The sequence below is a fragment of the Hydra vulgaris genome, chromosome 11 (genome assembly GCF_038396675.1).
Source record: "Hydra vulgaris chromosome 11, alternate assembly HydraT2T_AEP".
Taxonomy (NCBI): domain Eukaryota; kingdom Metazoa; phylum Cnidaria; class Hydrozoa; order Anthoathecata; family Hydridae; genus Hydra; species Hydra vulgaris.
The window spans coordinates 24992303-25017979 of record NC_088930.1 but is presented as its reverse complement, the minus strand read 5'-3'; the positions used below and the strand labels follow the sequence as shown (position 1 = coordinate 25017979).

Genomic DNA, 25677 nt, shown 5'->3' with positions numbered 1-25677 from the left:
TAATGATTCGACGAATCTTAATTATATCAAAATGTATTATTAAATTCTTGTTAAACTTTGATCTTATTTCAGAAAATTACATTTTTGCGCTACAAATGTTTAAATTTTACACAAGTTGAAACTACTGTTACTAAATTGAGTGAAAATGATGCAAATCTTATAACAGCTGAAGGAGTTTTAAAATTTTTGGTTGAAAAGTTGCAAATTGCAACCAAATGCTAACTATTACAAATAAAAAAAACTGATACATTTCAAAAAGATAGGCGGGAGAAGAGATATCATGACTCTTAATACATAATTTAGCTACAGTGAGCAAATATACCAAGTTCAAACGATCATTTAAAATTTTAAAAAACACTTGGCATAGCTGAACGTTTTGTATCACGCTTTAATAACAATTTGTCCTACTTTTATTTCAAAATTAAAAAAACAAAACAAAAAAACAATCAAAATAATCTTTTAAAATGAATTTTGAAACACTACTTATTGAATTTTTATTATTTTTAAATTTTGTTGTTAGATTGTTGTTTTTTTTTTACTTTTGAAAAATTAATTGAACATATTTCATATTTATTAATTCGATATTGGAGTATTTTCATTTTTTTTAAATTCTATATTTGTATTGTTGAAAAGCTCAAGCAGTTAGAGGGTCTACTGCTACGTCTAGTCTTAAATCTGGAGTAGCAACCAACATAATGTTGTTGCGAAAAAAACTTATACAAGCGTTTTTCACCTTTATCTTAAAGTTATTGATTTTTTTTATTATTCACCACCCCAAGGCCGAGAAGGCTGCTACAGTCGAGTAGGCTAATTTTTTAGTTATAACCCTCTCTCAATTCTATAACTCCGAAACACGAACCTCGACGAACAAGGTCACTGCGCAGAGAAACAAGTTGAGCGCAGTACTACCAGGGACGTGGTGGGGATGAAACTCGGAACTTTTCGCTTGAGGCGAACGCTTTAACACCACTACCGCATTTTGCTTTATCCAACAGAAATTTGATCAACCTGATCAGTTTGATGAACCTGATTGTAAAATTTCAAGAAATACTTCTAAAATTCTTAAGAAAGAAAAGCTGCATTCAGTTTGACATTTTTACTATTACAGTTTACAGATTTAGGTGGCTGCCCACCTTAACCAATTTTTAAAGATTGCCTAATTTTCTCCCTAGCATTTCAACTCCCTAGCATTTTAACTCCCTAGCATTTCAACGTCACTTGGTTTCGACACAAAAGTAAAATTTAATCACGTTTAAAAAATATTTGGATAATAATATTTGGAAAATACTCTTCCTGTGAATCTAAAATTGAATTTGATAGTCAGAAGGTTCAGAACGTTTGAATTTATTTATAAATAGACTTTTGACATTTAAAAAAAGTTTATATATTTTTTAATACTTACATTTATATTAGATTTGAAGTAATTTGAGAATTTAAATAATCTAAATTTTTTTTGTCAAAATTATTGGACATATCCGCCAATTTAGAATAGGAAATAAAAGTTCACAAACGCCAGAAATCCTTATAAAATTCAAATGCATTTGACCTAAAATTCTCTTAATATCCATATAAAATGGTTTTGTTAAAATAAAATTTTTTCCTCGATAAATAAACTAAAATGACAAATAAACTTAAAAATCTTTGATTTAATAAAAAAAACCTGTATATATTAGTCATATATATATTTCAACTAAAAAAAACAAAAAAAGAAAACCACATCTATTCTTTCTTTTTTTAATGTTTAGAAGTTCAACCTACAACTTTTTTTCACTTTTAAGAGTATAGAAATTACATCACCCAAGTTTTTAAAAATACTTGTTTTATTCTGAAAGCTCTGAAATCGCACTATAAATTGCTCCCAGTTCTACACAATGAGGCGCCGTATCGTTCTCACATTGTTTTACGTAAATAAAAAATTACTCCCTCTTATTATTTTTTTGAATAAGTGGGAGTTTTCATTTAATAAAGTAATTTTCTGTTTTATATATTATATAAAAACACCAGTCCCGTTATTGAATCCATTAAGTCTAACGTAGAAAAAGAGTTATTTACTTAGTCACGTCTTTTGAAAACATACATTTTTCAAATTACAAAGAGCTTCGCGAAATTTATACACCAAAAGGTTTTGTAACTTACCGTTAGTTTTTATACACAAAATTTTTTGTAAAAAATCAAAAAATAACTTTTTTTAATATTCAAAAACATAATAAAATTAAGCAAATTAGAACTAAATGATTTTAAAAAACTTGTACATTTTCTTTGAAACGACAGACAATAGACAGACGGGTAGATGGAGACAGTCGGATTCCAAGAGGCAAACATGTTCCAAAAAACAGACGCCTCTATAAAAACAGACTATCTTGAAGACAGTTGAAAGATATTGGGGAGTTCATACAAGTTAGAAAGATTACCTTTCTAATTAAAGTGGTAAAATGCAAACTGCTACCCTTGCTTTTTCACTAAAGATTTTATAAATAAATGATAGAATTTTAAATTTGATATTTTACAAAATGATAAACTATAAAATAAATAATTAAAAAATAAATAAAAAACGAATTTAGCGTAATTAATACAAAGGAGAAGAAAAATACACAAGAGGCATTAAACATCGCTTGTATCAAACGCACGCTGAGAACGAACTATTTCTGTGTCTAGCACGAGTCTTATTCCAAACCACTTGCTTTGAAGCTAAAGAGAGAGAGAGAGAGAGAAACCATGTTATTAATAATTGAATCAAATATCTGTTTAGTAGTTTAGCAAGAAAAATTACACTTTTAAAAACATAATTTTCCGATTCTGCATACTCAATAAAAAATTTTTTTAAAAAACCTCTCGAACCTGCATAACAAAAAGAACAACAAGAATTTTACTTTTTGAAAAACATCAACTCTTGAGTCTGCATACTCGATGAAAACTTCTTTTAGTTCTTGTTCTTTTCGCAAATCAAACTCAGACAACTCTGTTGAAAGATTTCGACAAATGCGTTCGAGCTCTTCATGAGCTGTGTGACAATTGGATGAAGCCTAGAAACAATTAGATGAAGCCTAGAAAGCAATATTTAGCAAAACAGACTCAATTTTTATTATGGGACATTTAAAATAAGTTTGTTAGGTAGATTTCCGCATTTTCAAAGTATAAAAATGAAAAAAGTATTATTTTTCCATTTTTAAGTTTTGTACCTAGTATAACTTCTAACATAAGTTAATTTCCTTTTATCTAAATACGTTTACTTAACGTATTAATATGAGTTAAGTTAGCTTAACTTTGTTAACATGAGTTAAGTTAGCTTAACTTTGTTAACATGAGTTAGCTTCTTTCTATCGGAATTACTTTACTTGATATTTCAAAATGTCATCGTTTATGGATAAAGAGTTACAAATTAAAAACTCTTAAGTCTGCTTAAAATACATGTTATATAAGATCCAGCAAATGAGTTACAAATAAGATCCCAACAACATATTATTTCCTCCCTGTATAGATCGACGTATTTTTGTCAGGTTTTCAAATATAAATAATCTAAAATTTTCTAACTAATAAAACTCTACTTAAAAAATAGTCTTGTATATAGCCAAGGAGGGTGCTAATATTTAAACTTTAGTTTTTGGAATATTATATATATATATATATATTTGTTGGTAAACCCCTTTCGTAACTCCAAAACACGAACCTTCACAAACAAGGCTGTTATTTATGGCTGTGGTTTGAAAAGTTAACTATATATTACTAGTAAAAATTTAAATCATTTACATATAGAAGTAATCTTAAAGAAATATATTTTGCCATTAACCAAAATTATGATATGACCTCAATATTTTTGCCTGAATTGGTTACAATTCACTACTCCAATAAGTCAGTAAATGATATTAACAAAATGAAGCCAAATATTTGCCAAAGGAAGCAAATCCTCCAAATTGCTATAAGCCATTGGTTAATAATAACCTTATTGAAAAGCAAGAATTCAGCAACAAAGAAAATAATAAAAAAAGGATAGAGCTCAAAAAATAGTACTTTAAAGCAAGATTAAGGATATAAATCAAATACCCGAAAAACAATTTAAATTCTATAGTCAGATTGAAAATGTAAAAGACAAATTGACAAAATAAGTTCATTGGTTTCCTGTAGTAAATTATTTTATTGCATAGTAATAGCGCTCTACATAAAAATTATCTTATTGCATTGTAATAGCGCACTACATAAAAAATATTTCATTGCATTGTAATAGCGCACTACATAAAAACTATTTCATTGCATAGTAATAGCGCTCAACATAAAAATTATTTTATTGCATTGTAGTAATATACATAAAAATCCCCAATCAAAATTTTGAAGGCTTTTTGAAGGCTCCCTAAGTTGATTGATTTCAAGTAGATATTTGTTTTGAGCAGTTAAAATAAAATCATAGAATGCATTGCTAAGGCTTTGAACACCTCTTGTTATTAGATTGGACTTGATTATGTTTTTATTTTTACTATTAAACTTGATCAGTAATCAAAATTAAGCAGTAAAAATGTTTTGAAGAATTATGATCGAAGTTTGAAGCCAAAAAAATTAGTTTAATTAGAATAACTTTTAAAGTAACTTCTAAAAACTTGTTAACTTTGATTTCAAAAGGAAATTAACCTTGATTCCAAAAATAAGTTAACCTTGATTTCAAAATTAAGTTAAAATATTCTACTTATGAATTTAAACTTTTTTGTACAGTAGATGGTGCAGATAAATAAATGAGTTATTCTTATTTATGTTCATTCATGCTGTTTTTTGAATTAAAATGTTTTCAAGTAACTAAGTTGTACACAATACAGTACAAAAGCGGGTTTTCTCTGTAAATATTGGGTGGTTGGATCTTTTCAGCCATAACTGTGTATATATACAGCCACAATCAAAAGTTTGGAACATTTTTAAAATTTAAAATATTTGTTTAAAAATTATTTTTTACACTCAAAATTTTGAGTATTAATATTATATACATAGGTAATTTATTTTTTAATCTACTAACTTTGTTTAACAGTTATTTGTTGTTATTTAAGCAAAAAATTAAACAATTATTAATGGGAAAAACTAATGAATTAACAACATGCTGACTGCTATTCTGCTTAAAGGTTTGAGACTAATTGCCATTGTTATGCATTTTAGTGCAACATATAGCGGCATTATATAAATATTGAAACAAATCATAAACTGGTGACTTAAAAACAAAATGTACGGGCGACTACATAATGGGCAAATAATCACATTCATTGTTATGCAAAAATTTCTACAAGCATTAGACACCGGCCTTGCCAACAATACAACAATATTTGCTTTTACCTGTAAAATATTGCTCCAAAATCAAAATATGGGTTGCCATTACCTCCAATAAAGGTGGTGGCTTACAGTATATGCATCCTACCACTACAACAAGTAACTATGTTTACTTAATACTTCAAGAGAAACTTAAAATATTTACGAACACCACAAATACCCACAAATTTCAGCATGATGGAGCACATATCACTGGGGCAAGCTTGTAATTAGTTAGTTACAACTTACATAACTTATGTAAGTTTTATATAAGCAAATGACAAGCTATTTTCCCTGATTTCTCCCTAATTTTTCCAAAATTTAACTAATTTTTTGAATTTTAATTCCCTGACTTTTCCCTGATCTTGCAGACATTTTGTAATCATCTTATAAATGAAGTCCAGAAACAGATACCCTTATTTTTTGATAGATTTTAATACAAGAGGAAATTAGGCAAGTATAGATGTTTCCTGAATATTTAAGAAACCTTATTTACTTCAATTTAATAGCTTATTCTTAACTATTTAGCTAATTGTTTGAAAGCTCAACAATAACAAGTATTAAATTGATGAGCAAACAATTTCTAATGTTTTATAGAATTATCCTGAATACTAACATATTTTGATATATTAAATAAATAATTTAACAAAAACTATGTTTTTTTAAACAATGCTCAAAATATTTGACTGTGGCTGTGTGTGTGTGTATATATATAATGTTAAAATAACCTCAGCCCAAGATTGTGTTCTTTTAAGCTCTTTTTGATTATTTGTTCCTTCCTCCTAAAAATAAAAAATTTAAAAATAACAAAAAAACAAAAAAAAATAAAAATAAACGGTTATTGAGAAAAATATTATTTTTTTTTTTGTGTCCATAATCTTACATTGTTTGTGCTTACATTGATTTCCTCTAAAACTCTCATTTCTTCTTCCCAATATAAAAATGTATTGACTGAATGTTCAACACGCATTAATAACTCCTACAGAAAAACAAAATTCAAATTATTATCAATACTGGGGTGTAAAAAATTTTTCAACAATAAGTTTACTTTCTTACATCTGCTGATCGAACATACTCTAGAATACTTGATAAATCTTCTATAAGGTTGCTCTCATCATATATAACCTATGGAATGAATTGTTACATAAAAAGTAAAATTAAAACAAACAAACAAAAAAAAATAATAATACTTGATATAAAGTGTATATTATTATTTTTTAATTTATTTTTAAGTATCCTTTATTCTTTATTAAACTTTATGAAACAAGTTTTCTTTGTATATAACAATTTTGCAAACAACATTTGCATCTCCTATTTGTTACTTAGGATTCTAAGAATTTTCAAAAAAATTAATTTGATAGAGTAACTTATAGACATTCTTAACTGAAACATAAAATGTATGAAAGGTCAAAATGCTTGCCTATAACAGAAAGAGTTAGAATGTCTAAACTCAATAATATCAATTGTCGCACCTAAGTGATCATCATAACATAACAACCTAGACAATCTTTTTTTTAGTTATTAAGGTGCTTCAAGAAGTCCTAATGGTCTTATCACTTCTTCCTTACCAATGTTGCATATATGGCCAAAGATGGCAAATCAGGAACCTACAGTTCTGTAGACAGAACTCTACAGCACAGATGCTCAGATTGATTTGTAATAGTCCTCAATTGCTTTCATCATACCCGTTTTAAATGAACATATTAGAACATATCAAACTTATTTCAATTTTTCAAATGAGATTAATCATTTTTAAAGTTAGAATAATAATAATGTAAGCAAAGTTTTATGAATAGTTTTATCTAGGTTTGATTTTGTTAAACTTAAGTTTTTATATGATAAATTTTTATTTAATTGTTCTAAAAGTATAATGATGGATTCTTTTAATGAAATTGATGGGTACAGATTTACAACATCAAAAAACACTTGTACCTCATTGTTGTCAATATTTCAAGTTTCAGTTTTTATAATGAAAAGACCTTGCCATTACCTTAAATAAGAATGATATTGGTGGCTGGATTGATCAGTTGGTTATAGAGCGATAAACAAAATATCACAACCTGAATTGTTGTATAATACAAGTTCAAGTCCAGCCACATATTACATATAGTAGAATCCAAAAGTTTTCAGACAGGCAAAAAAAATTAAACTTTACTATTATTTCAGCACATACTTGACTAAAGCCCACATATTATATACCAATTAAAAAATTTTCAGGTTTTCATTTATGTTATGTATATTTATTAATGTATATACAAAAAATAATTATATAATAACCATTTTAAAATCGATTTACAAAATAACAATTTTTTGATAAGTTTAAAAACTTATTTTTTAATAAATACAAATTTTTCCTACTCCATGTTTTATGGTAGGTAGTTGGTATTTAGGATCATATCTTGTATCTACTAGATGTCAAACATACCTGATTCCATCTGAAACAAACAACATAATTTTGCTTACATCACTAAAAAGAACTTTTAACTATTGTTAGCTACTCCACTTTTAAAGGATATTTTTTTAACTATTGTATTTCGATATTGAATGTTATATATATTTTGAAAGTACATATATTAATATTCTTAAATTTCACTTAAGAAAGTTTGTAAAGTTTTGTACGTGAGAACGCACACACTTTGCGTTTTACACTCGACATCAGCTTTTGCACGGTTTTTGACTGGACTTTCTTGGTAGCTCTAATCCATTTATTTTTGAAATCTTTAATGTTTCTGGCTTCTTTTACATTGAATCTTAGGTTTCTTTTGACAAGAGCCCAATATCTTTCAATAGGACGTAGTTCGGGACAATTTGGTGGATTGCAGTATTTTTCAACGAAATCTACTTTATGTTCTCTAAGCCATTTTAAAGTTGTCCCAGAGTAGTGGCATGATGCTAAATTGGGCCAAAATAACGAGTTACCTGTGTGTGTTCTTAAAAACGGCAAAAGATGTTTCTTGAGGCATTCTTTTATGTATATTTTGGTGTTAATTGTTCCCGTAGTCGCAAAACAAGAGCTTCTTTCACCACATTCACAAATTGCTTGCCAAACTAAAAATTTTTAGCAAATTTTTGCATTCCAATGCATTTATAATTGGAATTCAGTTTCTTGCGAAAAATTGCTGAGTAATATTGGTGTCCTGGAAGAGATCGGAAATATGCAGCACAATAAGTTTCATCATCAATAATCAAACAAGATTTTTTGGCACATAATTTTTTATAGAGCAGCTTTGAACAACGAATTGCAACATTTTTTTGCTTTTCTTCACGACGAGGAACTTTTTTCTTTTTGTGAGATTTATAACCACAATTTCTCTTCACTCTTTGTATAGTGGAAACACTTGTTTTGAATTCATTTGCTAAAGTTCAAACAGAAATCTCCGGTTTTCTGTCTAAAGCATCTTTCACTTTTTTACCAAGATCTTGGCCAACAAAACTTTTTTTTCTTCCACTTCCTGATTTCCTTTTGATTGTACCAGTGTCCTTAAAATCGTTTCACAATGCTCTGCACTATTCTCAAGGCAATTCTTTAGAAATAGTTTTGTTTGATACACCAAACTCTTTAGAAATAGTTTTGTTTGATACACCAGAATTTTCAACGGAAAATGCAAAATTATTTCTCGCTTCTTATCTTGATTTGATGAGATTTTATTAAAACTAATTGTTTAAATAACAGAGTTGTTTAAATTTTTGAATAACACTAATACAATGACATTTGAAAACAATTAGCTATTTAAAATGATGCATGGTTTCTGTAAACACCACTTCAGAACACGCCCAGATTTTTTCTGATACATGTCTTAAAATAACATAACATTTATGTTGTTTTGCAGTAGAAATGCTACAAATCATAGAAACGCCTCATTTTTATGTTTACGTCAACAGCTGTCTAACAGGGATTATCCTTGCTTAGTATCACAAGCTTTTTATCCTGAAAATGTATTGTTTTATGTGATCTTCCTAATTGCTTTTGATTTTTTGTAGATCCAGTAAGTCCATATCTCTTTATAATTTGTTTAACAGCAAATATACTGACTCCATAAAGCTGTGCTGTTTTACGAGGCGAATTACCATTTTAAACTGATATCAAAATCAACTTTTTCATTGAAATGAGATGAACTTTTAGATCCCTTGATCTCAATCACTTATAAAAGAAGTTTTTAAATAACTTCCAAAGTAATTTTTTACAATATCAACAAATTAGTATTTTTGTGAGAAAATTGTTGTAAAAATGTATATATATATATATATATATATATATATATATATATATATATATATATATATATATATATATATATATATGTATGTATGTATGTATGTATGTATGTATGTATGTATGTATGTATGTATGTATGTATGTATGTATGTATGTATGTATGTATATATATATATATATATATATATATACAGAACTGGAAAAACTATTATGGATTTTTAGAGTGGTCACTAAATTCTATTAATTGAGGCAGCCTTCAGTGCTCAAAAAGTTTTCAATGGTCAATGATATTCTTTTAATTTAATGACATACATATATATATAGTAATGGGACTATTTTATTGTCAAATAAAATTTAGATTTGGTTTTTTTAATTTTAGGGCAATTTAAGGGCTTGACAAGAAAAGTTACGTAAATTCTGAAATAAGTTAATTTAAGTTTGCGTAACTTTCTTTTACTCGCTGTGGTGTACTGTGTACTTGGTATGTACTTGGACTCTACAAATTTTAAGTTTAAATTCTGAAAAAATAAAAAATAATTGTTTATCGAAATCTTTGAAATTTTTGACCGATTTTGAAGTGATGGGGAAAAAAAAAGACCTGAGCCCTGATAAAAAGGACAAATCTGTGTTTTGTTGGAGAATAATAGCCTAAAACAAAAGGAGATAGCTATGAAATTAAAGATTTCAATATATAACGTTGAGTGCAGTGTAAAGAAAGCTGGATGAGGGTAAAAACATGAAGCTATAAGAGTTGGAAAATGCAGTCATAAAAGAATCACTGCCCCAGACAGAAAAATCAAAGTAATGGCCCTCAGAGATAGAACAAGTTCTTGCAAGAAGATATCCATGGAATTTGCATGTCAGGGCATTAATGTAAGCCATAAAATAGTGAATAATCGCTTGTTGGAGCTGGAACTGAAGGAATACAGACCAAGGAAAAAGCCAAAACTCACAAACAAAATGAAGCATGCCAGGCATGGATGGGCCATTAAGCATATAAGATGGGCACAAGAAGATTAATCCAAGGTAACCATTAGTTTAGCTTTCTGTTAGATCTCTGATAGTATTGATTTCTTGATTTCATTCAGTTTCATCATATTTTTTGACTTACATCAGTAGGTGTTAACTTGTTGATCATGACTGTTAATGTAATGTTTGTACAAAAAAATTTTTTAAAACTTATCAGGCATTTTTATTATTCAGGTAGTATTCTCAGATGAGTCAACAATTGCTGTGTTGGATGATAGAGTCCAGACAGTCAGAAGAAAACCTGGAGAGGAGTTTAAGCCTGTGTTTTAAGAAAACAGTGAAGTTCTTCACTAAGATCGTGATATGGGGAGCGATATCAATCTATGGAAGAAGCCGTCTACATATTGTGGAAGGAATGATGAACCAAAGAAAGTATATAGAGGTGTTGGAAAAACGTTAGGTTTTTCTAGTCAGAGACTGGTTCACTGATAAGGAATTTATATTTCAATAGGATTTATGTTCCTTCCCATATGGGCATATTGTCAATGATATGGTTCCGAGACAATGGGTTCTCTGTACTTGAATGGCCTGGGAATTCACCAGATATGAACCCAACTAAGAATTTATGGGACGTTTTGAAGGACAAAATACACAAAGTTGCAATTACTAGAAAAACACAGCTTATAGAGAGGTTAATCCATGTCTGGCTCCACAGCGAAACAATCACCAAGTTATGCCGTAATTTAATAATAGGCATGCCCAAGAGAGTGAAAGCATTGAAAGTTGCCAAAAACAAGTCAAATCAAGTATTAAAAACTTTGATATACCTGGAATATATAACCTGTAACTTTATATTTATGTTATGATTGTTTTTGAACTTGATTATTATTATAACTGACAAATCCATAATAATTTTTCCAGGACTCTGTGTGTGTATATATATATATATATACATACATATACATATATATATATATATATATATATATATATATATATATATATATATATATATATATATATATATATATATGTATGTATATATACATATTTATGTATATACATATTTATGTATATATATGTCCATACAAATATATGTATATACACATATATGTCCATACATATATATGTATATACATATATGTATACTCTGCAATTAAAATTATGAATTGTTATTTATTTAATCTTGTTACTGCTACTACTAATACGTGTGGCTTTGCTGAAAATCATTTAAAACTTATATAGATTAGAAGTGTTTAGAACTTTAAAACATTTTGTTTAAATTTTGTAACAATTTAGAACATTCTAGATCAATTTAGAATATTCTAGAACAATTTAGAACATTCTGTAACAATTTGGAACATTCTGAAACAATTAAGAATATTCTAGAACAATTTAGGCTGTATATATATATAGCTGCTTATCTAATTTTATAGTTATTACAGAAGCAACACATGGCAACATACAAGCCTAGCGATAGTAGCATTCAGAAGAACAAGGATGTCTGGACCAATAATCTGGTAAAATTTGAAGACTCTCATAAAAGAAGAAGAATGGTCACTTTGGAAAAACACTGGAAGAAAAGTGCAGAAAAGGAAGAAAAGAAAGAAAGGAGCGAATAGTGGAAATTTCCAAAGAAGTCACCAAACTGTGGAAGAATAAACTAAATTTTTCTCATGTATCTAATCATGTTATGCAAGCAAAGCTTTATAAAATACTGAAATGCTATGATGAATGTGTCAAGCGGGAAAGCTACGAACTACTTGATGAAATTTTTGATATTATGAAGGTGGATGGAACATGGTTATTTTCCGAGGATAAGTGATTGTACTGTCTCCATCGAGGATAAGTGATTGTACCATCTGTAGAGTATCCCACTGTTCCTTTGCTGTGGAAAGCAAAGGAACAGTGGGATACTCTACAGGCCAAGCAGCCAGTAAAGAAAAGATCTATCACTCTAAAAGACAAACACTTTCTAATAGGTCATCCAACTCATCATCTTACTATCCTGGTTTTAGTGATTCTGACTCTGAGGCTGACAACAGTGAATATGAAAAAAGATGAGACTACTTCTAGATGAAAGAAGATGAGACTACTCCTACACCAAGCAAAAAAAAATCATAAAAGCAAAATTGTAGTCAACTTGGTGATCAACACAAGAGTATCAACAAACATATGCAAGTGATTGGCTTGTGAAGGCATTGACATCCCAACTCCATGTCAATCAGCTATTTACAAGTCAACAATCAAAGAGGCAATCAAGCTGAAAAAAGAAATGATTAAAAAGTTGCATATGGAAAGTTGGTTCTTACACATTGATGGCAAGCACATCTATGGAATCAACTATGGAATCAAGTGGTCGTCCTTAAAATTGAAGAAGAGAAATCAAATTGGATGTCCTGGGCTTGGTAGATGGCAGGGGAAAAACTAATGCTCAAGGATTTTCTTAAGTCCATGATGAATTTCGTCGATGGAATTCGGTACAGATGATTGTTACAGATACCACCAGCGTTAACACTGGAAAAAAGAATGGTGTTATTGTAATATTGCAACGAATGTTCACAGAGAAACGCATCAACAAACCTCAGTTTATCAGTTGTCAACACCATGTTTTAGATAAAACCCTCCGTTTGGTGATGGATGAAGAACTTGGAAGTAAAACACAATCACCGAACATCAAATATCCATTTGTATCTCAACTGTTGAAGGATAACAAACAACTGAAAACACAGATTGATAACGGAATAGAAGTAGTTCTCGAAACATCAGGCTGGAGAGATGATATGGAATTTTTATTTTATCTCACTTGAGTGCTCAAACTTTTTGATGATAAGGGACATTATCCATTGATCAGGTTTCAGAAATTACCCAGCAATGTGAGATAGAATTCCAGAGCTATACTAGTGATCCTGGCCTTTATTTTAATTTCTTTAACAAGGACAGTTCTGCAGAGATGTCAATTTATTTTGTATGGCTGGGCAGACCATTGGTTTACAGACCAACTGTACAACGAAAATGACTTTAATAACTCGGCTGAAGTACTGAATCCATACAAAAAGGCTTTAAGCTCTTTAAAAAATCACTGGAAGTGAGAGCCATCCATACTACAGATCGCCAAAAGTAATCAATGCGCAGAGCGCACAATCAAAGTAATGAAAGAAATGTATTTGTCATGCAAAAATAAAGACAAATTGCACCTTCTATTCCTTCTATGCAACAAGCAAGAGGAAGGTCAACAGTCTGATCATTGCTGGATTGAAAATTTATCGTATAACATGACTACGACATTCTAAATACATTTGAATACATAATAGTACTTATGTCAAAATCGATTTTTGAATGGCGGGGTGAACTTTTTTCAAGATACTCAAATAACAGTTCATTTCGTGTTTTTTTAGGTAAAAGTTCATCAAACTACAGTACAAGAGCATGGGGTTGAAAAAAAGTCATAATCCTAATATATACAGTGGGGTGCAAAAAAAAAGCCATACTAATATTTTTTCTTCACTTTAGGTATAAAATGTATAATCAAGCAAAACAAAAAAAATTGGATGTGGCAGTGAAATATAAACTGGTGAAATATAAACTATGTAAATATTAGTTTATATATAAACATGTTTATATATAAACTAATATTTACATAGATAAAATCTTTAAAAAAAAGATTAATATGGACACATTTGATATTTTAGAAAACATCTAATGGATGTAGAAATTGGACGAATTATTGAAGCTGCTGACCAAGGAGAGTCTCACAGAAGCATTGGAAAGCGTTTTAAACGAGAAAACTTAACTATTAGTAGATTGGTAAAGAAAAACAAAAACACACTGGAAAAACTGAAAGGTCTGCTGGATCTGGAAGAAAGCCTAAAACTTCAGTATAAGAAGATCGCTACATTCTTAACGCTGTCAAAAAAATCGTAAAATCACATGTTCTGAGATAAAACTAGATTTGAACCTTACTAATATCTCAAAGTGGACAATATCTCGCAGATTAAAAGCATCGGGTGATTTTTTTTCTGGAAAGAAAATTAAAAAACCCTTTGTTAGTGAAATAAATCGAAAAAAACGATTAAAGTGCTGCATTGAGCACAAAGATTGGACATGTGAACAATGGGCTAAAGTTATCTGGAGCGACGAGTCTCCTTTTGTTTTGTTTTATAATGGTCGATCTCACTGTTGGAAATTAATTGGGGAAAAATTCAACCCCCAAACATGCAAGGCAACAATTAAACATGACAAAAAGATTAATGTTTGGGGTTGTTTTAGTGCACACAAAGTTGGAAAACTTTACCGGGTGAAGGGCATCATGGACAAGCATATGTATCACAAAATCTTAGTTAATCAGCTTGGACCAAGTATAAAAGAACTTTTTCCTAATAGTGACTACATCTTTCAACACAATAACGATCCTAAACATACAGCATGGTTGAATAAAAGATATCTAGAATCTAAATTGATACCAGTTATGTCTTGGCCAGCACAGTCTCCTGATTTAAATCCAATAGAAAACCTTTGGTCTATATTGGATAGAAAATTGAAAGATCATAGAGCAACAAATGAAGATGATTTGCTTTGCCAGACGATTTATTAAAAAGACTTGTAGATAGTATGCCTTCTAGATGCACAGAAGTCATAAAAAACAAAGGATGGCCAATTAAGTACTAAAACAGCTGAAACCTAAAAAATACTTTACAAATCCTAATTTCTTTTTATTATATGTAATATACAATGATGTTATAAACATTTTTATCAAAATTGTCCTATATTACTTTTATTATATGAGTCTTACTCATTTTTTGTTGCTGTTTTTATAAAAAAAATTAGCGCGGCTTTATATATCCACCCTCAAGTATATATATATATATATATATATATATATATATATATATACAAATATATATATACATGTTTATATAAATGTATACATATATATATATATACATATATATATATATATATATATATATATATATATACACATATACACACATGTACACACACACACATGTACACACACACACACACACACACACACACACACACACACACACACACACACACACACACACACACACACACAAGGAAGTTAACAAATTAAAATAGGATGTTTTATAATTTTTTAGGTATTTTATAATACTTAATTAACTTAATTCTTAAATACATGTTTCTTAAACCGTGGCACTGAAAATGTAATAAATATATCCATATAAAGAAAATTTGTAAAAACAATTTCATAACTAAGCGAAGAAAGTACATACATTGGACTTATTTTCAAGATCTCCTATGATGTTTCCCAACCTCATTGCAACAACCTACAATAATAAAGAAAATAAAAAAAGAAAGTGTCAAAGCAAAAAGTAAAATGAAAAACTGCAAAACTTTTTAAGTATTACCTTCAGGTAAGTGTTGTTGGCTTCAGATTCACTTATTTTTAAAAAACATTTTTGTAAACCATCTAAAAAAGAAATAAAATTTTCACATTGATGAATGGCAACACTCTTAACAAGTCATCTACTTTATGCTTTATGCTTCCTCAGATTATCTTTCATTAATTAACAGAAATAATAAAAAAGAAGAATACAATGAACAATTCAAGTTCACAAAAAACCAACCAACTAATGAATTGTTAACATTTGAACGAAAAAATTTCAATAATGTCTCAATATTTTCAATCAGTGAAGAAATGTAAATCTGAAAAAAAAAGCATATTGTAATATATTTCTGTATAATTTTATGGCTAAAGAAATATAACGCACCAAAAAGTGCACTATAATATCTTTCTGTATTTATTTCTGGCCTAAAATTTTCGAAAAATTACTTGAGCTCGATATAAAAGACCTTCTTTGTCTACTGCCTCAATGTGTGGTTTTTGTGGAGACAATGGCACATGGACTTGTTTTTTATAAGACTTCTTTGTTTTTTCCAATTCCTATATGATAGTTATATAAATGTAATATTTAAAAAAATACACTAATCAAATTAAATCATCATCATCATCAGCATCATCATCATCATCATCATCGTCATCGTCATCATCATCATCATCATCATCATCATCATCATACTTGTACTCATACATGCTATTTGTTTTAAATTTAAAGCTATCATTATCATCATTATTATTAAAACAACTATCATTATTTTTATTTAATTTATTTTTCTTATAAAAAAAATTATCATCGTCATCATCATCATCATCATCATCATCATCATCATCATCATCATCATCATCATCATCATCATCATCATCATCATCATCATCATCATCATCATCATCATCATACTTGTACTCATACATGCTACTTGTTTTAAATTTAAAGCTATCATTATCATCATTATTATTAAAACAACTATCATTATTTTTATTTAATTTATTTTTCTTATAAAAAAAATTTCATGACTTTCATCAAAAATTTTGAAGCAAAAAATAAGACTGCTTTGTTTAAACTTTTTAAATAAAATTTTATCATCTGGAATTCTTTTAATCAAGCAATTTAAACAACAAATTATTGCAACAACAACTATTGCATTAATTTTCAAAAATTATTGCATTAAATTTTCATTAACTATTGACGCTAATTATTGTGTTAGTGTTAAAATTTTTTTTTGCATAAAAGTATATATGTAAATTAATTGCTTGTTTTTCTTTAAAAAAAAAAAAGAATTAAAAAGCGAAGAAAAAATCTTGAATTACATACAAAGTAATTAAAATATATTTAAACTTAACATTAAATAATGCAAAGTTGTTAACATTAAATAACTTTGCTAAGTTGATATAATCCTTAGTACATACACTTTTATTGCATTGATTTCTATTTTATTTCTATAATTTAATAAATTTTCATTTTCTATATAAAAATTAAAGCAATTAACTTTTTGAAAAGTGCTTACATAAAATTTTATATATTCAAAATTTTTTTGTTTCAATAAAAAACAAAACATTCAATAAAAAAAGATAAAATTTTGTTTTGGTTAGGGTTAAAGCATGTGGCTAAATTTGGTCTTGGAGCAAATTTAGTCTTGACTTATTATTATTATAACTGATTTTGGTTTTATCACGAATAAACTTACATTATTATTAAGAAAATTACATATCACAAATAAACTTAAAAACTTACTTTATTAGTAGCAGTAAGAAATTTGCGTACAAAAGAATCACCTCTTAGCATCTAAAATTAAAACTCAAATCTGATCATTCTTTTTAAGTCATTATCAGCAGCATCCAGTTCAAATTATATATATAAAAATATAATAAAATTTTTTTTTTTTATAGAAATGATCGTAAACAAAGTAAGGGTGGCGGTGTCCGTATTTATGTTACCAACAATTAAAAGTCATATGAAATTATGAAAATTTAAATGCAAAAGATGATATTGAAACAATATGGTGTGTAATAGAATGTGGTATTGAAAGTGTATTATGTGGCTGCATTTACTGTACCGCAGATAGTAGTTTGTTTTATTGTGAAAATATTGTCAAATTATTAAAGTATGCATCAAATTTAGTAAATAGCAAGAAATACAGTGGTTTTCTGATATGCAGTAATTTTAATTTTTATATGATAAAAAGGAATGAAGATAATATAGGTACAATAGTACAAAAAAATGAATCTGCTCAGTTATTTATGGATTATTTAAAAAATGCAATTTTACCAAATTTTTAAAAAAATGTCAGCGAAACAACAAATGTCTAGACTTAGTATTAACTGAATCTTGTAACAGAATTTAATTTTTAGAAAATACACCACTCCTTGGTAATTTAGAACATGGCCATCATATATTGAATTTTAAATATAATGTAATGGATAAAATTACCAATAATAAAGACCATCAAACAAAAAATTTGTTCAACAAAGATAAATATAAAAAATTAAATAAATACTTTAATTATTATAATCCGGAGAAAGAGTTTGAAACCTTAAGCATTGATGCTATTTAAGATGGTTAACAATATATGAAAAAGGTTGCAAAATGTCCATCCCTCTAATTCAACAAAAACAACCAAAACATTAGAAAGATAAATACTAAATGTATACACTCTTATATAAACAGTAAAACAAAAATAAGAAACAGTATTAGACCCATAAGAGATACAAATGGTGATGTTACAACAGATGGTAAAACAATATGCAATACATTAAACACATTTTTAAGTTCAGTATTCATTATCAAAAATAGCAAAAATATTCCATTATTTGAAAAAAAACCTTTCTAATTTGACCATACCCAAAATTCGAGAAATTAATAATTAAAACAAAACCAAAAAAAATTAAACACAAATAAATCAACAGGCGTTGATAAAGTACATCCAAGAGTACTGAAGGAATGCTCACAAAATTTATGTAAACCATTAGAGTTAATATTCAATCAATCATCTGAAAGTGCAACTCTACCAAACTTATGGTTAAATGCAAATAACACCATTGCACAAGAAAGGTGACAGACTTGAATCAGCTAACTATAGACCAATTTCATTAACATTAATTCTATGCAAAGTCATGGAAAGTATTATCAGAGATGAAATAATGAAATATCTTAACAATAATAATTTAATCTCAGTGCGCCAACATGATTTTGTGAGTAATAAAATTTGTTGTACAAATTTACTTGAAACATTAGATATTGTCAGTAAAGCACTTGACAACAATATTCCAGTTGACATTATATTTCTAGACTTTGCAAAGGCATTCAATACTGTGCCACATGAAAGATTGTGTACAAAATTAGCTGGATATGGTATTATTGGTGATTTGTTGGACTGGTGCAGAGCTTTTCTAAAAAATTGGTTACAACGAGTTGTACATGGAGAAAATATTTATGAATCGACAAATAAGTGGTGTTCTTCAGGGATCAGTACTTAAACCATTATTTATTTTATACATTAATGATATAATGTTAAATATAAAAAACCAATGTAAATTATATGCAGATGATACAGAATTAATATCTACACTAGATCATAACAGCAGTACAGAAGATTTACAAGAAAATCTGAACAAAATGGTTCAATGGACAAAAAACTGGTTAATAGAATTTAATAATGACAAGTGCAAGGTTATGCATATTTGAAGAAAATAATTCTAAAGACAAGTACTTGATGCTTAATAAATCCAAAAATAAAGCACATGCCACTAAACTAACAAAAACAACTTTAGAAAAAGATCTCGATATATATGTTATAAATGACCTTAACTGGAATTACCACATTAACTATACAGTCAATAAGGCTTACCAAAAATTAGGTCTAATAAAACACTCTTTTAAATATTTAGATAAAAGAAACATAAAATTACTATTTACTTCATCAGTCGGACCTCATCTTGAATATGGATCACCATCATGGAACCCACAAAAACATATCAATATGATTGAACAAGTCTAACAAAGCGCAACTCTTACCCACAGTTTAAAAGATTTATCATACAAAAATAGATTAAATAAAATTAATCTTTCCACATTTAAAAATAGAAGGTCAAGAGGCGATATAGTGCAACTATACAGGTTTATGAATAACTTAGATGTAACTAATTGGTGCAATCCTCCTATATTTATAAAAAAATTCAATTACAAGAGGGCACAGTAAAAGACTATGTAGACAACAAAGCAAAAAAACAAATGGTCAACATAATTTTTTTATAAGTAAAATAGTGGACAAATGGAACCGTTTACCACTAAATGTTGTAGATGAGAAAAATTTAAATACATTCAAACCCTTTATGACAATAATATAACTGTGAAAAGCTGTTGTAATCTGACATCTGCAGTTGTCTCAATAAACTGTGATGTGTATCAAAACTTGTTTGTTTATTTTTATTTATTTATTGTAACTGTAAGTAAATAAATTAGCAAACATATTAAAAATACATACATACATACATACATACATACATACATACATACATACATACATACATATATATATATATATATATATATATAAATATATATGAAAAAGATGTTTTTTCCATATTATTATTATTATTATTATTATTATTATTATTATTATTATTATTATTATTGTTGTTATTGTTGTTATTGTTACTATGAATATTATTATTATTTGATGTCAAAACTCATTCCATTGTTTTTTTGAATTTTTTAACGGTTTTAATTGTATTTTTAAACAGATTTTTCTTGATTTAAATATATGGCTGATGAGTGCCAAAAATGGCATGAAACTTTATGTACCGTAAAAAAGTCTATATATACAGTGGCGGCACCAAGTAAGGACAAATCCGACAGAATCTAGCATTTTTTACATTTAAGAGGTTCTAACGAAAGAGATTTTAAGAGATGTATGTTTTCTTATCTAAATTATTGAACACTACATATGTAATATGTAGTGTTCAATAATTTAGATAAGAAAACATATGTAAAATAAAATAATGTAAATGTAAAATAATTGGCTAAAGTAAAAAAACTTAGTTGAGAATACCTTAAAACTCAATAGTTACCCTTGACTGCTGGTTCTCAGTAACCATATCGGGCTTTAGATGACCTTAAATGACCTTAAATGGTATATACTGACTCAATAGTTGATTGGTAATATAATGAACACATAAATACAATGAACACATCATTTACCTCTACTGTCTTGTTTCCTATGCTTAAAATATGATAATCAACTTTCCAATGTGTTATATTAATTTATCTAAAAAAACATGTGTTTGTTGCTGAGGTAAACAGGTAGTGCAAAGATATTGACGTGTCAACACAACAGAGATCAATAAATGTAGCTATGACGCTTTCATCTGGTAATTATTTGGGCAAAAGTTGCAGTGATTTAATTTCTGCTGTATTTGTCCTTACTTTGTGCCGCCACTGTGTATATATATATATATATATATATATATATATATATATATATATATATATATATATATATATATATATATATATATATATATATTTGTTATATCAATATTATTAATTTTTGTTATACTTATCATTGTAATAACTTGTTGTATGTCTTTTGAATCAGATTTTAACTAACTTTGATACACCACTCATGGAAATTCTCCCAATATTGTTAAAACTTAAGGTAATACTTCCTGTACCAATAAAACTAATAATACTTCTTTTACTCTTAAAACTAAATGTAATACTTCCTATACCCATAGAACTAAATGTAATACTACTAGAGTGCATCCTTTAATGGAATATCTAAGTTCATTGAGTTAGCTTTTAGATATATTTTGATACCGATCAAAAACACATAAATACTATAAACAAATGGCCTAATAATAAAGAATTATCTTCAAACCAATTTTTATATTATTTTAAAAAGGGAAAACTTTATTTCAATATATTTCTTATTTTTATACAACAAATATTCTTACTTTATGAGCACATATTCTGCTAAGAAACCTTTGTAATTCTCTCACATTTCCTAAAAAAAACATGAAACACTAAACAAAAATTTGATAAACAAAAAAATAAAACAATATTTGAAAATGATTATTACCATTCAAATCTTCAGTAAAAATAATAGGTGGTATGATACGCCATGGATAAAGCTCCTAAAGCATTACAAAATAACTTTTTACTTTTAAATAAATAACTGTCAACTAGATATTTGTTTTAAACAACTGTAATTATCAGTACATAAATAATTTAAAAATTGTTTAGGATTATCTAATGCTACTTAGTGTTGTGACTTAGGTTTCCACTCAACAAGAAAATAATCCACTCAACAACAATGGGTAAAATAAAAGATATAGTAAACAGAGCAGAATTCCAAAATCCATATATCAGAAGTTTTACTACTGGACACTTCAAATAAAGCTTTGCTACAGGGCAAGCACTTCAAATAAAGCTTTGCTACAGGGCAAGCACTTCAAATGAAATTTTATTAGTGGACAAGTACTTCGAATGAAGCCTTGCTACTGGACAAGCACTTCAAATGAAGCTTTTTTGAGCATAAAAGGTCACTGTTTAGACAAAACTTTCAATCAAAAAGGTGTTGCAGTTAAAGTATATCTCATAAGACATACAGCAGCAACACTACTGAACTGATTGAAGAGATAATTGCTGAGAGAACTGATTGAAGAGATAATTGCTGAGAGAACTGATTGAAGAGATAATTGCTAAGAGAACTGATTGAAGAGTTAATTGCTGAGAGAACTGATTGAAGAGATAATTGCTGAGAGAAATGATTGAAGAGATAATTGCTGAGAAAAATGATTGAAGAGATAATTGCTGAGAGAACTGATTGAAGAAATAATTGTGGAGAGAACTGATTGAAGAGATAATTGTTGAGAGAACTGATTGAAAAGATAATTGCTGAGAGAAATGAATGAAGAGATAATTGCTGAAAGTTATAATTGAAAAGATAATTGCTGAGAAAACTTATTGAATTGAATCTAAAATATCGCATTCAAAAACTTAATAGTTGGAGATTTTACAGAATTTGGTTGGAGAATTTGCATAATGCAGAAAAAACATGATAAAAATATGAAAATAACCAAACTATTAAGGTATTGAAAAAAAAATTAAAACTAATGAAAAAAAGTTCACAAACTCTTCAGATATGTGAAAAAAAAAAAGAAAACTAATAAAATCAAGGTGTCAAACCTTCAGACAATGAACAAAAAAAAAAAGAAACACTAATAACAATTAAATGCCACCAAAAAAAAAGAAAGCTCATAACAATGTGCCTAACCATTTCAATAATGAAAATGAATCAGATCAAAAGAGGTGCCGCAATCAATAAATACTTGAACTTGAATTTGATAACTGTTTTGGAGAACTTTTTACAACTAAACTTTTAGAGAACTTAGTATTTAAGCTGCCCATCTTCTTCAAAAGAGAGTGAAAGACTCTCTATTTAAAACATGCATACTTTAAGAAGAAATTGTTTAATAGCAGCTCATAACAAAATGTTGATGAATATTAAATATAACATAAGAATAGTTGATTTGAATACTTGATTGATTTTATCAAAGTTTGGCCTAAAATATTGTCCATGGTGACAGAAAAAAAAGACAAAAAGTATTATTTCATATAAACTTTCCTATGATATAAATAACGAATCTATAGCATTAAAGTTATGAAAACTTTATTTCTCTATTTTGTACTTAATATTTCAAAAGGAATAATCATCAATTGTATTGAACTTTAATTTCAACTATGTGATGGACAAAAAAATTGTAAAAATAAACAACAATACTTTAATTTGAAGACAAATATTTTATTGATATAAAATTTAAATTATATTTTGATGAGATTAAACGTATGCATTTATGTATGTATGTATGTATGTATGTATGTATGTATGTATGTATGTATGTATGTATGTATGTATGTATGTATGTATGTATGTATGTATGTATGTATGTATGTATGAATGTATGTATGTATGTATGTATGTATGTATGTATGTATGTATGTATGTATGTATGTATGTATGTATGTATGTATGTATGTATGTATGTATGTATGTATGTATGTATGTATGTATATATGAATGTATGTATGTATATCTTTTTTATTGACTAAGGTATGTGTTAACTCTATTTGATTTAATAAAGGTCATAAGCTAAGGCTATCCATATTTTTATACATCAACCAGGTAACAATAATGTTACTCAAAGTTTCTTCAAGTCCACAAAAAGTTAAATGAATAACATTATAGTTTTTTTGTATTAGAGTTAATATATATGCTTCTAATGGTACCAGAACTTCTACCCCTTCTTGTGAATGATTGTTAATGTATAGTATAATAATGTTATCCAGATTCTCTTTAGGATAAAGATAAAACTGCCTTTTCTATTCAGAGATCCTGTGTAATATACAATGTCCCATGTCACTCTAACATGGTGGTTATTATTCTATCCTTAATATAATAGCTCTTATTCTATATATAATATCTTGGGTGTCAAATCCTATACCTAATACATAGGAAAACAAAACTAAAGCAATTATATACATACAAATATAATACATAGGTAAACAAAATCTTTAGTGGCAGTTCAAAGTTGAATGTTAAAGACAAATAAAAAGTTTGAAATGCCATTTCCAATCCAAGTAAAACAGAAATTTTGTTGATCTAGTTTCTGCTGTTGGTCATATTCCAGCTATCTATAATTCATTGCTGAGACTGCTATCAAACTAAGTTGGTACATCATTTCTCATACGAAAAAATTTAGTAAGTTGGTACATTATTTCTCATACAGCCAATAAAAAAAAAACTTGCCCTGTAAACCAACCATAGTGTTTTAATAAGCACCAATCATCAAGTAAGTTTCAAAAAAAATCAAACTATAAATTCTCATAAATTAGCCATTTGAGATGTATTAAATATGGTTCAGGAAAAAAGAAAAAAAAATTGTATTATCAAGAAAACTTTATGTTGAAAGTGATGATAAAAAGGAAAAAAAAAACAACTAAAAATCACCAATGAGAGATTAAAAAATTTATAAAATCTATTTTTAAGTGATACATTGGCTAAATCGATCATTTTAACTTTTAATTCTTTAGATATTTAGATATATACGCCATCAATCTAATTCTTAGGTAGCACATATTCTTAGGTAGCACATATTTTAGTATAAAATTAGTTTCAGTAAACTTTAATAAGAAAAATGTTATGATAAGAAAAATAAGTAAAAAATAAATACTCAATTTGAAATATTCATTATAACTTAAAAACAATTAAAGAAAAAACCTCGAGAGCTTTGTGAAACCATATAAACTCTTGCTGAGATCTTTCAACGGCATAAACATCATTTTTAAACTTTGGGAGCGTAGCCTTTATATAAAGAAGGTGTAATTACTTGCACAATTGTTTCAATATAAAAAATTGGTATATATATATAAATTTATGTAACTCAAAAAAACTTTATCAAAAAATCTCATAATAAAAAATCTTTTTTTAAAAATTTTTAAAAATTATATATTACTGCTGATTAAAAAACAAAAAAAGTTGAAAATTTGTTTTGATAATTTAAACAACTTTTAAATAAATTAGTAATATGTTACTACTTTGTAGTAGTATTTTGTAGTCTACAAAGACTGTTTAAAACCTTCAGAAAAGTTTTTTTTCTAAACAAAAAAAAAAAAAGAAATTTTTTTAAAAAGATGTATATAAACTATATCAGTCAATGTATGTACACTCCACTATGGCTAAGATTAGGTTACTCAATGTATGTACACAAGAAAGTCTTTTTTTTTTTAATTTCAAAAACAGAGAGGTTAATTTTAGCAAAAAGT

The 25677-nt window shown here is 27.7% G+C and overlaps 1 protein-coding gene across 13 annotated transcripts in view; it reads right to left on the bottom strand.

Annotated features, from left to right (window-relative positions):
• Positions 1-2047: 2047 nt before the first annotated feature.
• LOC101234408 (sorting nexin-30) overlaps positions 2048-25677 on the bottom strand; it is a 62462-nt gene continuing 38832 nt past the window's right edge. For 7 of the 13 annotated variants that reach the window (XM_065810542.1, XM_065810548.1, XM_065810550.1 and 4 more), the window contains 13 exons: positions 25133-25216; positions 21932-21986; positions 21807-21856; positions 17587-17637; positions 16287-16397; positions 16081-16159; positions 15862-15923; positions 15727-15780; positions 6337-6405; positions 6164-6259; positions 6009-6062; positions 2871-3023; positions 2452-2688 (listed from right to left, as the gene is read on the bottom strand). In XM_065810542.1, the coding sequence (XP_065666614.1) occupies positions 2602-2688; positions 2871-3023; positions 6009-6062; positions 6164-6259; positions 6337-6405; positions 15727-15780; positions 15862-15923; positions 16081-16159; positions 16287-16397; positions 17587-17637; positions 21807-21856; positions 21932-21986; positions 25133-25216 (1005 nt within the window). In that variant the 3' untranslated portion in view covers positions 2452-2601. Of the gene's footprint in view, positions 2343-2411; positions 2689-2870; positions 3024-6008; positions 6063-6163; positions 6260-6336; positions 6406-15726; positions 15781-15861; positions 15924-16080; positions 16160-16286; positions 16398-17586; positions 17638-21806; positions 21857-21931; positions 21987-25132; positions 25217-25677 lie in introns of those variants that run through there. The other 6 variants (XM_065810551.1, XM_065810553.1, XM_065810547.1 and 3 more) reach the window with 2 other exon arrangements.